Source organism: Siphateles boraxobius, unplaced genomic scaffold (genome assembly GCF_051911475.1).
Source record: "Siphateles boraxobius isolate OS27281-9 unplaced genomic scaffold, OSU_SipBor_1 46, whole genome shotgun sequence".
Lineage (NCBI taxonomy): Eukaryota > Metazoa > Chordata > Actinopteri > Cypriniformes > Leuciscidae > Siphateles > Siphateles boraxobius.
The window spans coordinates 13,566,800-13,584,252 of NW_027509097.1; the positions used below are offsets into that span (position 1 = coordinate 13,566,800).

Here is a 17,453-nt window from a genome sequence, read left to right on the forward strand (position 1 = left end):
TACTTGCACACACACACATTTCCATCAAAAGATTTAGCAGAGATGAAATGCACACTATTCTGAACAGCAGTATATCCTATGAAGTTAAGTAGCAGGTGTGCAGTTCTTATTCTGGCCACAGTTAGGCAGTAAAGAGTGTTACTTCCACAAGCAGTTCTCAGTCTGGATAAAAACAATTGCCAGATTACAGTCCTCATTGTGTCCCGGGTGTCTTCCATTAGACTGTGGAAAAATGGAGCGCTCCAGAGCCTGCTGGATGATACTCCACTCCACTCATTCCTCTTAGATGCAGAAGTCTGTTCTGGAGACGTCAGTCAGACAAATGCATAACAACTATGTCAGATTACACCAGAGCAGCAAAACGATATCCCTTATTGATTAATAGAAACCGCTTGTAGAGTTATTTTAGATGATCATTCTATTGCCAGGCATAATACAGATGTCATAAGCCAGATGTACTGTGATTTTTGCTGTCTGAAACTAAATTCTCAGATCCTAAAAGATTTCTTTTGTAAGACAAAAGGAGGCCACTTAGTGTGACATTCTCACTGATTTGCAATGAATATTAGTCCGATTTTTTTTTTGGGCCACATTATCAAAGATCAAGACACTGTTTTGAAACAAGTTAAGTTTCTAGGTTGATTAACCAGCGAAATGCACAAATGTCAGTAAATGCTATAGTTTCCTGAACTTTTCAGTTATTGGACACTTAATGTGACACTTAATGATATCAGTAATAAGTAAAATATCAGATACTTTTGTCTTAACTTTAAACAGTATATTGTTTTATAATTTGAACGTTTGATTTGTACCAGCTGCGGCTCATCTATAAGGGCAGGTGGGGTAGTGCATAAAATAACTGAATTAATTATAAATTGTAAATGTATTTTTTTGATTTTCTACACCGTTTTAAGTCGTAAAGTGAGCAGGATATATCAATTTAATTCCGTTAATTTAAAGATAATAACACTAATAATAATACTTTAGGGCCACTGTATACACTACACTCTAAAAAAAACGTATCGGTTACCTAACGTAACCTCGGTTCTCTCTAGTAGAGGGAACGAGTATTGCTTAAGTTAGCTTACGCTACGGGAAAGATTCATCTTTTCGAGATATTGAAGCCAAAAAATTATCCTTAATTTTTGTATCCATTGTCAACGCAGTGCATCAGCTAGCAGACCTAGAGCAGGCTGTCTAGCGTGCTCATAGGCTGCCCTACGGGAACTGCAGCAGCCTTCAACTGAGCCCGACGTGACGTCACGTCCAATGAAGGGCGCTAGCGCCTTCACAGTGTCAAAGCCTGCCAGAATGGGCGTGGCTTAGCGTATATAAGCAGGGCTCGTAGGCTGTATTCTCTGGTTTTCCTCGACTGAAGCGAAAAACGCTCGTGGCGCAAGCACGGCAGGTTACGCAATACTCGTTCCCTCTTCTAGGGAGAATCGATGTTACGTTAGGTAACCGATACGCAGGGCCGCATTAAGAGCTCACTGGGCCCGGGGCTATGAGTTACTGCAGCCCGCCCCCCCCCCCCCCCCACCACTTTAGGTCACCAACTACAGAGAGAGAGAAAAAAACCCCACATATAATGTATAAGGTAATCAAATATACAATACATAGTTTTCACTATAAATTCAACAATCATTCTTATTTATTTTATAAAATAGATTCAGTCAAGGGCAGTAAATTACTTTCCTTCTGATGTTTGATTAACATTATTGACACAAATGGCGACAGCAGCTTTATTAGCAGCTTCTGTCACTTTAAGACCTCAGGGTCGGAACTCAAGTGCGCTGGGCAAAAACCGTCTTAAGTTCACCATGGTCTCAAAAGTAGCATTTACAAAATGAATTCTCTCCCACTGCTTACTGTCCCTGAGCAGTTTAAAATAATTTGTTTCTAAACCACAATGCTTAAAAATGCGTTTAAATTATAAACTTACATCATGATAGTGCAGCAAAATTGACATATTTCTACCAGATATATTATCGCTAGCCCTTTAGGTGAATATAGAGTTTGATCAAATACAAAAAGCAATATCATACATCCATCAAGTTAATAATCAAACTTACCGAAAATTGGTGGGGTCGATGATGACGCTGTGTCTTTATCTGCTCCAACATGTGCCCGGTGTTCTGACGATTTGTGCTGCCTTCTCAAAAAATGCTACCCAAGCGTGAATCGATCACAGAGAATGTCAATTCATTCTCTATTGTTTCCATAATGGTGTAAATCTCACAATATTATGACATTGTTATTTCATTTAAATCAGGGTAAGTGTATGGGGAGCATATTTTGATATTTTAAATGAACAAGCAATTATCACATTTGATATAACAAGTAAAAATGACATAATTATATGAAATACAATTATAATAAAATTTGAAGTTATGAGTACTGTATACTGTACTTTTCTTATTTTTAAAACGGTGTGAAAAGTAATAATTATCATCAAATATTCATCTTTGACCTTTCAAAGTTTCCTACAAGTCTCCACAGCAAGGATGCATAGATTTATGAGCGTGGTAAGCAGAAGAAAAATGAGTCTTAACATGCGCATAACCCGTAAGTAGCACATCTCGATGGGTAGCATGAATCGTCAGAACCATGGTCAGAACACCGGCCCACTTGCTGTTACACAACTTCTCCGTGATCATCAGCTTTATATATTTTTTTTATATTAGTAAAATAACCAGATAGCTTGGGGATTTTACTGAGCAGCTCATGTTTCCTCTGCTGTTTAGCTCTTTTTTTTATCCTTTTTTGAGCCCCACTCAAACATGTTTTTTAAAGGGACACTGTGTGAGAAATACCCCCTTCCAGTGGTGAAATATTATTTTGCATTCAAACGAATTTTGCTCTCCAGCGCCTCGCTTTTTCAAGTGCGTATTGCATCTACGGTTGCCGTTATGTACCAAAAATGCTATGACAGGATGTCTTGTAGTAACACTTCATCGAGTTTTTCTCCAGATGAACAGGTTTGTAACTTAAAAAAAACAGCAACTTGACACAACGAACAAACGAATGTTACAGTATGAGTTGCTGACACTGAAAAACATGAACTGTTGTAATTAGTAGTAATGCCACCTTAACCGTTATATTTTCTAAATTACGTGATTGTTAGATATCATCATCGGATGATTCAGCAGTAGGGAGAGGAAGAGGGAGAGGGAGAGGTAGAGGTAGAGGGAGAGGACAGAGAAGCAGTGGATCAGTGGGATCTAGGCGAGGAGATGGACGTCGAGGAGCACGAGAGTCAACACAACGACGGCAAAGATGCCCGGCCGCTACAAGAGACGATCTAAATAGAATTGAAAGTTTCCAAAGGCAGCGAAGAGAAACGACCGAGGTTTGTACAATTTATGTGTCTAGCAGTAGTATAAATTAATTTTAATTCTCTGTACAATCTTATGCACATAGCAAATTCACAACTTGAGCTAATTGATCATTTATTGGGGAAAAAAAGAAAGCTATAGAAAATCTTACAGAGAGAAATATTTTTGTTTTTAGCACCTTCTAAATAGCAGCTATTGAGTAAAGTAATGTTACTCAATAGCTGCTATTCATCAAAGAGCCTGTTTGACTTTAAATATAAATGTTATACTGTCTATATAATAAAGTACACAACCAAGCAATGACAAAAAAATGTATGAAGACTGTAACATTGACTTACCTGTCGAGGAGAAAGCAGGCAACTTCAGCGTCTCTTCTGAAATCTTTCTGCTGCATTAGCTCTTTCCACCTTGAAAACGCTATCCCGATATTTACTCTTGTTTTATGCAATCTCCGGTCACGTTTCCTTTTTCGTTCAAGTCTGGCCTTTTTTTGGGACGAGGATGTCTTCTCCTGTGGCTCGGCTTATGTATGATCCGCCATTACAAATAATAAAGCAATCAGCAATCATAGGAGTGCAATACAGCCGTTTAAACTTGCCGCCGGGAACGCGCCTCTCACTGCTCTCCTCCTCCGTTTCTGCTGCTTTCAGTCACGTGACGCTTGCTCTGAGTCTGAACGAAAACGCGTTGTGGAAACGCGTTTGGTTGGTACTTTTTGACCCTCTCTGCTATTATAGTTTTTCAAGATGGCGGAACGACATGGAAGCCTCCGTGAACCTACCCGTCCCATGTACATAAAGATAATAAATTCTTCATTTACGAGGATAAGTCAGATAATTTGCAGAGGTATTTGTACACCATTGAGGACATATTTATGAATAAAAATATTGATTTCAGATAATAAAATACGTAAAAACCTACACAGTGTCCCTTTAAAGATGACATTTTTAGCTATGCTATCGAAGACGAAGATAATGCGTGACAATTTTAAGAATAGTCTAGAATGAAGTGAAGAGTGGAGGCGATTGATTGGTGTATGCGTATATTCTAATAAGGCGCAGGCAGCCATCATCTGATAGGCCTACGTGCAGCAGCAGGTCGGTCGTTCACAAGTTAAATATAGAAAAAATGTATTTGAGTTGTTTATCAATTTAAAACGTGACGTTTCAATTCACCATGCACTGCTCCCCACGGGGGTTTGATTGACAGGCGACCTGACCAATCATAACGCCGAATACGCAATTTTGTCGGACAACAAAGCTGTCAGTAGATTAACGTCGGTGGGCTTGAACTTGAAAAACGGTATTGTTTAAATTACTTAAATGACAATATTTGAAAGTTGATACTTTGTTTCATATCAACAGTAAGCTGCTCTGAACTCTTTCTTATTTGTATTTTATTATTTTATTATTCTCTTATCTGTATTTTTCACTGCGTGAGTGAGAACATGATGTGCGTGACTCGTGAGAGCCGGCTTGTCACACAGTAACGAAAAAAGGCGGGTCTTTGCGAACGGTCACTATAATATTAATGATAATGATTCCATGATAATGCATGGAATATACGGCAAAGCGCCACTAAATAACAGGGATAAGTTGTGGGGGGCGTGGTAAGGCTTTGGCAATCAGATGGCTATTAGTAGTCAATCTGCTCCTCAGCCAATCACGGGCCCCCTCCTTGCTCGGGCCCCGGGGCTTTAGCCCCGCCTAGCCCTATTGTTAATGGGGCCGTACCGATACGTTCTCTTACGAGAGGTTCTCTCGTATTGCGTTCTCTCGTATTGCGTAAGCGTAGCTACGGGAACCCTTTGTCAACGCCCTGCGCGCCAAGCATCCACAATGAGTCACAGGGCTTTCCAGGGAACCCAAATAAGTGGTAAATAAGGTGGCCAGCAACGCGGGCCAGCACTTGTACATAAGCACTCATAGGGAATACAGAGTGGCATCGCCGGTCTGTATAAGCATATAGCACATACCCAATAGTGCAGCTCAACCAGAAGAGCTAGTATACGTGAGAGTAGCCTGCGCACGTACATCTGTGGACAGAACGTACATCTCACTTAAATTAAATAAATTGACAGAAGTTTTGCCTGCAGAGCGGGAACTTCTAGGTTATAAAACCTGACAAAGGTGGACGGGGAGGCCCAGCCGGCCGCCACACATTTGTCGTGAATAGAAATTCCGCTGGACCATGCCCACGAAGAGGCCATGCCTCTGGTGGAATGAGCCCTGATGCCCAGTGGGCATTGCAGACCTGTCGACGCATAAGCGGCTGCTATAGCGTCCACAATCCATCTGGATAGGCTTTGTTTCGAGGCGGGAAGACTATTGGTCGCCCACCAAAAGAAACGAAAAGCTGCTCCGAGCGCCTGAAAGGGGCGGAGCACGCAGTGTAAATCCTCAGCGCCCTGAATGGGCAAAGGAGATTAACGTCGCTCTCATTATCGGATGAAGGCAGAGCCGATAGAGAAATGACCTGCGCTCTGAATGGAGTGCCAATCACTTTAGGAACATAACCGTGTCTAGGTTTGAGGATGACTGTTGAGTCATTTGGCCCAAACTCGAGACACGCGGCGCTGACAGACAGCGCGTGGAAGTCCCCCACACGTTTCACTGATGACAGTGCTGTCAGGAAAACGGTTTTGAGTGATAGGTACTTTAACTCCACGGAGTCTAGTGGTTCAAAGGGGAAAGCGTTCAGGGCCTCGAGGACCAATGAAAGATCCCACATAGGAACCGACGGGGGGCGCGGAGGGTTCATCATTCTGGCTCCTCTATGGAAGCGGATGACAAGCTCATTTTACCCTAGCGACCGCCCGCGCGTTGACTCAGCGAACGCTGCAACGCCCGCCACATAGACTTTGAGCGTGGATGGGGACCTCCCCTTATCCAACAGCTCTTGTAGGAAACTTAGCAGCCGCGAGACCCCACACGTCCGTGGGTCCAGGTTTTTGTCAGTGCACCATTTGGAGAACACTGACCATTTAGACGGGTAAAGCTTTCTAGTAGAGGGAGCTTTAGACTGCGTGATCGTGTTCATCACTCCTTCTGGCAGGGCAACGGGTACCCGTTGATTACCCATGCGTGCAGAGATCAGCGCTCTGGATGGGGATGCCAGATCAAGCCGAGCTTGTGAGAGGAGATCCGTTCTCGCCGTAATGGGCCACGGGGCTGTCAGTGACAGCCGTGTCAGCTCCGGGAACCAAATCTGATTCTCCCAACGCAGGGCTATGAGGAGCACCGAGTGGCGCATTTCCCTAATCCTCTTGATTACCTGCGGTAGCAGAGAGAACGGAGGGAAGGCATACAGAGGACGGCTGGGCCAGACTTGGGCCAGCGCGTCCTCGTTCTTCGAAAAGAACATTGGGCAGTGTGCGTTGTCTTTTGACGCAAATAGGTCGACTTCCGCTTTGCCGAACAGCCGCCATAATTTCTGGACCGTTTGGGGGTCCAGGCACCATTCCCCTGGGGGAACGTTGTCCCTGGATAGTTTGGCTGGGCCGTCATTCAGATGGCCTGGCACATGTGCAGCTCTCAGCGAGCGCAGGTGATGCTGAGACCACGCGAGGAAGTGCTCTGTCAGATCGCAGAGGTTCCTGGATCTGACGCCGCACTGACGGTTCACCTAGGAAACCACTTACATGTTGTCTGATCAGACTAGAACATGGTGGTCCTGTATGAGCGGGAGGAAGCGCTTCAGCGCGTTCTCGACCGCTAACATTTCCAGACAGTTTATGTGAAGGAGCTTCTCCTGGTCTGACCACAGGCCGAAGACCGCTCTGCCCTCGAAGAGCGCACCCCAACCTGAGTTGGACGCATCCGTCGAGATGAGCTTTCGGTACGAGACCGCTCCCATCATCACACCCCGCTGATACCAGCCGGCTGTTATCAAGGGCTGCAGAGCCGTAATACAGGTCTGAGTCACTCTGATTCATTCGCAGCCAGCAGCCCAAGCTCGGCGAGACGCACAAGCATTGTGCCAGCGTTGAAGCGGGCGCATGCGCAGTAAGCCCAGCTGAAGCACTGCTGCAGCTGAGGCCATACAGCCCAGCATCCTCTGGAGTGTCTTCAGATGAATGACGCTGCCCTTCTGGAAAGACGCGGCTAGGTGTCGAACACGACGCGCGCGCTGTCGATAAACGAGCCGTCATGGCCACGTTTAGCCTGGAATAGAGTCCAATTCTATTCCTAGAAAGGAAATTGACTGACTGGGCAGTAATGAGCTCTTGGTCCAGTTGACCGTGAGACCCAAGCTCTCAATGTGACTGAGGAGCACAGCACTGTGAGACAGTACTTGTAACGCAAAGAAAGCTAGCCGCGGTTAGAACAGCTGTCAGCGGCGCGTCGTCATCCATATCAAGCGCCTCGTCCCCTGAGGCGGCGGCAGCGCGGGCGGGAGCTGGCGGCTGCGCGTCCGGGAGGGGGGTGGAGAGATAGACGCTCGAGGGAGTCATTCCAGCAAGCGTTTGCATCAGAAACGACGGCAGTGCGGCTCGTGAGCGGCAGCTGCGCGTCTGTGAGGGGAGACGGGTAAGGCGAGAGCGAGGCTCGAGGGAGGTAGTCCGGCGAGCGCATCGCTGTGGCCACCGGCTCCGGCTGCCTTTGAGAACGACGCTTCTTTGCGCGGTCCTGCAAAGGGCGGAGTGACAGCTTGAAGGTTGAACACTTCGAGCCGAGCCTGCAGGCTGCACTGCGTTGACAATGGATACAAAAGTTAAGTATAATTTTTTGGCTCCAATATCTCAAAGATGAATCTTTCCCGTAGCGTAAGCTAACTTGCGCAATACGAGAGAACCTCTCGTAAAAGAGAACCCGCAACCATTTGCATAATTTTTTTATGGCAGTTTTGAATGAGATTATTTTCAACCAACAAACTACAGTAGTCAACATTTGATGTCAATCAAAACCTTTCCTCAAATGAATTATACATGAAGTTATACATGAATTTTGAGCAATACCTGTACTTGTCTTGAGATAACTTTGTTGAACTTTTTTGATCAACTGTACAGACAAATAAACATAATTCAACGTTCCTTCATTCATCATGGACTTTAACCAATACAACAATTGAATCCTAGTTACCAAACAAAGAAGTGTATAAAAATAATCCAGTGGGCCAAGTGAGGACTTAGTTTTAATAGTGTATTTTTATTAATGGTCACCACAGCAAAGTATTTCAAAATTAAGAAAAATAGCCTACCACCACATGATCTAAATAAAGTAGAATACAATAATGAATGTGAATGCATAAAGGGTGAATATGCTATTATTAAATATTATAGCTAATTTGCGTTGTTTTATGGAATGCAAATGGGTAACGGAATTGCCCTTTTAAATCACTGATTGAAACCTATGGTTGTAATTCAATTTGTGAATCCAATTACTTGCTTATCTCTTTTAAAATGGAGTTTCAACTGCAATTCCATTATTAGGGCCTGAGCACCGAAGGTGTGAGGACCCTATTGGAATTGCACTGTTATTTATTTTCTGATGAATTCATTCATGCATTTTTAAAAGATGTACTTTAGGTTTTTGTAAATCCCTACTTTAAAGGCACATACTTACACAGTTTTTAAGTTTTACAGCTAGAGGTCGCTTATTCAAAACAATAGCAAAGGCGTAGTGAGTTGTCAGGGAGTTGTCATCTTCACCTCCACAGCCGATTAGAAAGCAATCCGACGGAACGGGATGAGCTAAAGTATTTAAGTTTTATTAACGTTACTGTTGTATGAAGAAGGGTGGAGCCTGAGAGCCTGCACTCTTGAGAAATATGGTTCTAAACAGTACCAAATTAGGGTTCTTCGGCTTGTAACAATAGCAGAACCCTTTTTGGTGCTAAATAGAACCCTTTTTATAAGGCTCCATAAAGAACCATGCTTTGAAAGTGCTTTAGGACCTTAATGGTGTGTTAACCTTTTCAACAATATTTATTTTCATTAATATTAGTATCTGCATATTATTAATATTACTATGTTTAAAGCTCCAGTAGCTAGCTTTTGTAAACAAATATTTGTTAAAACCCTCATTATGTCCTGAAAGTAGAATATGAGACAGATAATCTGTGAAAAAAATCAAGCTCCTCTGGCTCCTCCCTGTGGTCCTACTGCCATTTGCAGAAATACACCGCTCCCGGTCAGAAACAACCAAGCAGAGCTAGGAGGAATGTCTTAGCAGTGTCAATCACGCTCATGTACGCGCTGATCACCCCTCTCTTGCACAGCACGAGCGCGTACCGTCGTTCGTGACTCTCCTGTTCGAACTCGTTCATCCAAATGAACGAATCTTTTTTCGAGTCATTTCGTTCATTCAACGAACGAATGACTCGAAAAAAATGTTTTTTTCATTTGGATGAACGAGTTCGAACAGGATCACGAACGTGCATCACAGAACAGAGCAAGGCGAGCATTTGTGCTTATAAAACTTAAAGTTTTTTTATTTATTTTTGAAATGACCGATCGTTTCACTAGATAAGACCCTTATTCATCGTCTGGTATCGTTTAAAACCCTTTGAAGCTGCGCTGAAACTGTCATTTGGTCCTCGAAACGTTTGTGTCCTATTGAAGTCCATTATATTGAGAAAAAGCCTGGAATGTTTTCATCAAAAAACTTAATTTCTTTTCGACTGAAGAAAGCTTTTTTTTAAAGTGAACTAATCCTTTAACGTTATCTTAGTAGCTATAACTTATAGAAAGAGTGCAACCTTATAAAGTTACATGTATTGCAAAATACATAATTATTTGAGGACCAAGTTTGTAGTCAAAGTATGGGCAGGCCATAGTCAATGTAAAGCATATTGTTGATGTTTCGTCCCTATTAGTGAATGTTCCATAACTGTTTATAATCCGCCGTCATCGATGGTCCTGCTTACTAGCCTGCGCGTTCACGGCAGGCTCCGCTGTGGGGGAGGAGCTGTGGAGGGAGGGCTGTAGCGCAGCAGAGAGCAAAGGGGTTGGACCTGTAAGTTGTGCTTGTTCAAATTTTCAGGCTAAGTCAACATTTTCTCAAAACTCCCTACTACAGCTTTAATATTCTTTTTTTTATAAATTATTCATTAATATTGTTTTTTTTAGCCCTCTATCTGCCTGGTCTTTTATTTTGTTGCCTCTAGTTGGGTTTTACACTTTCTATCTTTTTTCCTTCCTTCCTTTTTAAACAGCATGTTGTCAATTAGGTACTTTTTTAAATTTTATTGACGTGGCAGATTGTAGCAAAAATGACAGTGCTCTTACAACAGAGGTTAGTTGAATATATTCATAAATAACAATTGATATTGAACACGATTTAGTGTAATGAAGACCAAGTTCTAGTGAAATATCTTCACAATCACCCATCTTTACGTTCTTCATTATGTATTCTGAGTGGGCAGTTTCTCTCTGCAGATGATGAGGTTATGGTACGTGACAGCATCTGAAATAAACAATTGATTTAGAGTTACATTGTGTCTCTTCCATTTTTTCATGAAGGCCAAAATTAGCAAGAATGGGCCTTTTACCATGTTAAAAGGAAAAAGTGACAAAGTCATGGTATAGCTTTAATGTTTTTTTTGTGACTAGGTACGTTAAGGCATAAAGTTATAATAAAAAACAATAAATAAAACAATGTGCATCTAAATATCTCTGTTATTACTTTGTGGAGAAGATGAGTATCCTTTAACTGAATAGAGCTGCTCACACTTACATGTTCTGTTAAATTAAATTAAAAGAGAAAAAGACATGATTGTTAGGAAATGATTGTTACAATTTTTTAATTTTATAACTTATAGACATTTTAAGAAAGAAATGATTTACCTGTTGAGAGTATGTTGGCAGTCTGTGTAGTAACTGTAGTTGTATTAGCTGAGCTCCAGAAAATCAGTAATGAGGAGGCTTTGACAGTAACGTATTTGATAAACAAAAATGCAGGAATAAAAACTAAACTCGAACACAAAGAACCATTTCAGCATATAAAGGGTTCTTCAGGACGATACGGTACTAAATAGATATGTAACTGCGTGTGAAGAACCTTTAAAGAACCTTTTTTTTAGAGTGTGGGACATTTTACGTTGCTATCTTTATTATGCTTAAATGCTGCTGTCGGCCGCTGCAGATCTTTTCGTTTTGTTTGTTTATTTTATGTTTTAAAGTTGTTTAATGTTCGGCTTTTTCCCTGAACTTGAACTTTGTTACAGTTCAGTTTGATCACTTAAACTCACTTTTTTTATTCTAATAAAATTGCCACAAGTGCTGAATTGCTCGCATTTGAATATCATATTAATGAAAGCTGGATCATGTGTTTCTAAATGGCATGCAGTTAATTTTTAAATATATTATAAGGTGGAGAAAATGCTGTATTACTTTTACTACAAATGAAGCTCTTTCTGATTATGCCATGTTAGCCACTTGACAAAATAGTGTTGTCTCAGGCATGGTACAAACATGTTACTTGCGGTAAATCAAGAAAACCCGAGATTCAAATAATGAGGCTAACCATGTTGAGCAGCTATATTGCAATGCTTAGGTTTCTGTGGATAAAGTATCCAAGCAGTTGCTCATCTGTCTATTAGTATGCATAATATTTTGAAGCTGTTTTGGTGTTTCCATGATTTCTATGCAAGTTAAACCAGAAATCGAGGGTAAGGCAGATATGACGTTATTGACAGGCAAAACAATGACACGGGCCGTTACGGTTAAAATTGCTGATTTCTCTTGATTTAAACTTCCTTGGAAACGTTTGGGATAATTTATGTACACATGTAAACACAATTTATAACAATATACTAGTGGCTTTTGGATATTTAAATTCAATAATTGTACATTGCACCTTGAATTTAAACCATTTATTGATGGATTAACATTTCATTTATACATTATTTTTATAATTACTCTGTTGCCTATATTATTATAATTATAAATAATTACTTAAATATTAAGTAATTATTTACTATGCAATTAGTATATTTATAGATTAATTTGTAAACAAATTTATTAATGGCTGTTTTTATTGTACAATTAGTTTATTAGTTAATTGCTTTTTCCAAGACACTTGTGGCCCTCCATACTGATCCAGTCCTCTGCAAAGCATGCTGGGAAAATGTTAAAAGCATGTTACTACAACAATTTTAAGTTATTGCAACCATATCAACTTGGATGACTTAAACTTAAATCACATTAAACACACTAAAACAAATTGAGTTGAGTCTTGTATAACTATAAAAAGTTGAAAATTGCTTAACTTATTTTGAGTTAAAGCAATGTAAAAACATATGTTGTCATACTCATAACATATTGATCTTATAATTTTATAATTTAGTTGAATCACTAAATTAGAATTTTAAACTTGCAACCATGCATTTATTTAGGTTGTGATAACAGGTCCCCTATATTACTGAGTGTACAGTACATGTGCAAAAATAGTCATGAAAGACCGATGCCTCTTCTGTGCATGCTGTTTTTCTCCATATGTGACCTCTGCTTGCTTCAACATCAGTTGCAGTTGTTGGTATGTATCTATTGTACACGATGGAGTTTGTGTGTGTCATTAAGTGCCACTGCCACCATTACTCAACTGAACGTCACCTCTCTTTGCCCGGTTACTGGAAAAGTCTACTGACATCCCAAGGGAGTGATTCTTTAAACACTGATTACAGCATTTCAGCCGACTCACTACACACACACACACACACACACACACACACACACACACACACACACACACACACACACACACACACACACACACACACACACACACACACACACACACACATACATATCCAGAGTGAGTGAGGTCAGTAATAAGGTTGTGGCCCAGGAGTAACACTTCAAATGGATCTGGGGAACAAGCCCATCTCTCTGTGTCTTTCTCATTGCTTAGAGAAACAGCAACATTCTGTTCAGTCAGTCACTCAGTCTCTGTGCCTCATTTAGTCTGCATCTGTGCTGCTATAAATCTCTCAATCTCTTAAACATACACACACACTCTCCACCTGCTACCTGCCACAAGGGAGACATTTATACTCCAATTATTCATAATATGCACGTTCATGTCTGTATGACCAATGCATATGTTCATGGAAGTTATAGACGCTCATTTTTTCTCACTCTGGTTTCTCTTTCTCTCTCACCTTATCTCTTGTCTTTTTCTTCAGTTGACAGAGGAACTTCAAGTAAGAAGTGCAAGTAATGAGATCAGAGAGCTTGTCAAGCTACTGTCCAAACCACATGTAAAGGTAAGAGAGTAAACAAATAAACACATTTTTGTTTGCACCATATGCTTTCAGATATAACACTTAAAACTACTAATTTAAAATGTTTGACACATTTTCTAATTCTTAAAGTTCAAGTTCTTGAAATTACACAAATGGATGATGGGAATTATATTTTAAAAGAATTTACAATTTACATTCATAGTTAAATTATAATCATTTAATGTATAATAAATGTTAATATAAAATTAATTCCTAAACTTTTTATTATTTCGTAAGGAAATTAAGTCACTATTTATTTTTTCATTTAACTATACATTCTTATTTTATTTAACTTTTGAAAAAATAATTTTAATTTGTTACTCTGGTGGCAAAGCTGAATCATTACTTCAGTCTTCTGTGTCACATGGTCCTTCAGAAATCATTCTAATATGCTGATTTGGTTCTTGCACAGCTTATTTTTCTGGAAACAATGATATACAAATTAATAGAAAATTCAAGAGAACAGCATTATTTCGAAATATAAGTCTTTTATAACATTATAAATTATACTTTTGATCAGATGAATAATTTTTGCTTAACATTTTTACAATCTTTGACCTGAACGGCAGTGTATCTCACCTTTAATCTGTAGTCTGGCTACATCATCATAGTACTCTCTGCCCTTATATTCCTATAGTCTACATTCCTCTCTTCCTTAGTCTAATTTTCTTTCCCTTATATCTTTAACCCAATGTCTATTGGTGCTGTGTAAAGCGCTAGCAGATGGCTTCTAGGGACTAGAATGGTGTCTCTGTACGATAGTAACTGTATCACTCTCAATTAGTGTTGAAATGATCCATTCCCTGTGACCAGACATAAATCAGAACCTATTAAATGATCTCCTTCCTCCTCCCTTCTTTATGATTCACACATGAAAAAACACATTTTACTCATATTAGACCCGCTTACTGACTTATTCTGACATTGATGAAAGCGGCAATTACGGCAACCCGTGTGTTGCGGAAAGAAAGAGCTGCTCTGGTCTGAGTGAGAACAGAGGAGTGAGAAAGAGGAGATGAGCGGCTCATAGGTTTGTGTTGGAAAATAGATAGTGTATTGCTTTGCCCCTTTCTCTTGTGCTTGTGTGTGTAGATTTTGTGCAGGCATGTATATAGGTAGTTAGTTTAGCAGGGTGAATTATGACTGTTCGTATGACAAACTCTTTCCTAATGAGAGCTGCATGCCCAGTTACATTTCCCAGACTTTATTTGAACAAGTTCAGCATTTTGTTATTGTAGGAGGCCCACTATAACTAATTAACATGCCTGCAGTGCACACATACACGCATTGCAAGAGTACATGAAGAAATGATTTCTGCTTTTGACCCACTCTTTTGCCACCTGGCCTGATGCTGACCCCATCCCTACAACCTCAGGAGAGCGTTTAGCTCCACAAAACCGTGTGTGTGGGTGGCATGACAGGATAGTGAATTTAGACTGGGTTGTTGGAAGGTAGACAGACTCTGTGGGAACAGAGTGGTGCTATTACGCTGCCTCACAATTTCACTAATCAAATATAAGAGGCAGAGAAATTTTAGAATTTTTCTGAAATAATCCTTTCTGTGAATGGATAGAAGTCAAGTCAGATTTCAATATGCAGTCATTTTTCAGAAGCTTTAAAGAATGCCAATCCTGCCCACCCCCCTTCTTCAGTGTTCCTGAAAATATGATGCTTTGACTCATTGTTTTCATTGTTTTCACTACTCATCATGTAGTTATGCACTGAATTTGATAGGGACTAAATTGAGATGTTTTCTGAAGAAAAAAGTTTATCTATGGCATCAATGCAGTTACTAAGGTGTTGTGCTGATAGAACGTGTGGCTTGGGGTCGGCATGGCAAGCTGCGTCTTTCTTTGACCACACCATGTTTTAGGAAAACTCCCGAAATCCAAATCACAACGCCACATCGATTTTGCCCTGGGAAAATTAAGACAGTAATGGGGAACAAATGTGGTTGCAGATGGTTAATGCCTTGATGCTTTAACAATATTTATACTGTGATATTTTATTCAAGTCTAAGTGTAACACTATCGGGTGTAAAGTGTTTTTTCTTTTCTTTTCTTTAAGATCTCTATAGATCTGGTCATCTGGAAGAATGAAAGGAATGGCAATTTAAACATTTTCCATTTCAGTTTGCTTAAACAACTGCACCATTCAGTCTAATCTATAGAGCTGTTTTTAGTGTAGAAGTGCAATCAGAGATGAGGTTTGATATAAGAGTAATTTTCTAGTGAATCGGCTAATAACAGTTATTTGTCAAGGAATTTGATCGCACTCCTCGCTCTGTTTTTCCATGCATGTTGTGAGATCTCAATAGAAATATAGTTTCTTGCCTGAAGTACTATATCTTTTCATCATATTTTATGTGAACTGCAGATATGATCAGATTTGGCTGCGGTGGTGTATAGATTGATTGAGTATTGATCCAGATTCTATTTTTATATATTTTACCTGCCTTTATCTGTGAGGATTGAAGTGTTTGTTAATTATCAGATAATTGCATCTAATTGTCATTACCCTGGACTGATGAAATCGACTCACTCTAGACACATGCCTCTCTTGCTCTGTTTTTTTTCCACCACTCTCATCTGTTCTGATTTAGCCACATGTTGAATGTTGTTCTGGAGCTTGATCCCATGTCATAAAACAGACACTTTTCTTCTCCTCTCTGTCTTGTCTCTTCCCTCTTTTTTTTCTGTTTTTTTCTTCCCGCTCATTTTTTATCTCTGGCACATAACTGGAAGATGGTTTTATGTTGGAAATGCAAGGGAGAAAAGGAGCAAAAGAAAGAAAAAGGCTGCAGCTGCATTTGACACAGCATCGTTAAAGCGGCTCGGTAATGAATCTCTGAATGCCGTCATTCTTTAGCTATAGCTCGTTCTTTGAGAGCTGAGGTGTGAAATATCTGAAATGGCTGAGAATTTCATTGCCTTCTGTCAATCCATCTGCGGTTTTGTTTCCTCACCCCTTGGAAACTCACAGCAATGCTGCCGTATTCCCAGCAGGATACTCATAATACTCATAATAATCTAATCAAATGAAAGATGACAATATGATTGGTCTTGGTTTTGATTCAGTTCTTTTTGCTGTCGACATAACAAGCAACATTGCCAAAGATGGTTGTAGTGAAATAGTAATGGTAATCAATTCAAAAGCAGCTTTATTTGTCAGTAGGAGGTAGTAATCCAAAGCAGACCTCTAAAGCTCCATGATTTATACTATAGGATTCAAGCAGATGCTTGGAGTATCAAGGCTAGCCAAAGATTAGCTGATTTGATTAGCCAAAACGAGTAGCTACACAAAATCAGTCAAAACGACTACTGTTTGTCTTACTGTGTGCATTTCTGTGGGTTTTTATGTGTACAACTCTTTCTCGTTGCAGAGTTTGTTGTCTGTTCACGATACTGTGGCCAGGAAGAGTTACGATCCAGAACTTCCTCCTTTGCCAGATGACATTGATGATGAAGAAGACTCCGTCAAGATCATTCGACTGGTCAAGAATAAAGAGCCTTTGGTGAGAGAACTTCCTTCTCACACACACTTACAAACACATGCAATTTTCCACATACTGTCAAAGCCAGACACGTATGGGCTGCCATAATTCAAGCACACGTAGTGGAAAACACTATTGTGAACATAAAGCACATAAATATATGCGTATTCGCGTGATAGTGTTAGTGATGTGTTTGGCTCACGCTCCCTGTTCACCCTTATCCTGTAGTTCCTGAGTGACCACATATCCTCTGCCTAAACATGACACAGGCCACATTCCGCATTACATTACATAGAAACCAGCCCTGTGTCCAGTGGTCTCCTGCAGTGTATAGATGTATGTGTCTGTTCCACTTTCCCTTACGTGTCATTCACAGCTCTCTCCAAGCCAGATTTCTGTCC

At 40.3% G+C, this 17,453-nt stretch overlaps 1 protein-coding gene across 2 annotated transcripts in view; it reads left to right on the forward strand.

Annotated features, from left to right (window-relative positions):
* The window catches only part of mpp7a (MAGUK p55 scaffold protein 7a), a 214,547-nt gene that overhangs the window by 117,395 nt on the left and 79,699 nt on the right, over positions 1-17,453 (forward strand). For both annotated transcript variants that reach the window (XM_077200955.1, XM_077200956.1), the window contains exons 5-6: positions 13,461-13,541; positions 16,942-17,073. In XM_077200955.1, the coding sequence (XP_077057070.1) occupies positions 13,461-13,541; positions 16,942-17,073 (213 nt within the window). The remainder of the gene's footprint in view (positions 1-13,460; positions 13,542-16,941; positions 17,074-17,453) is intronic.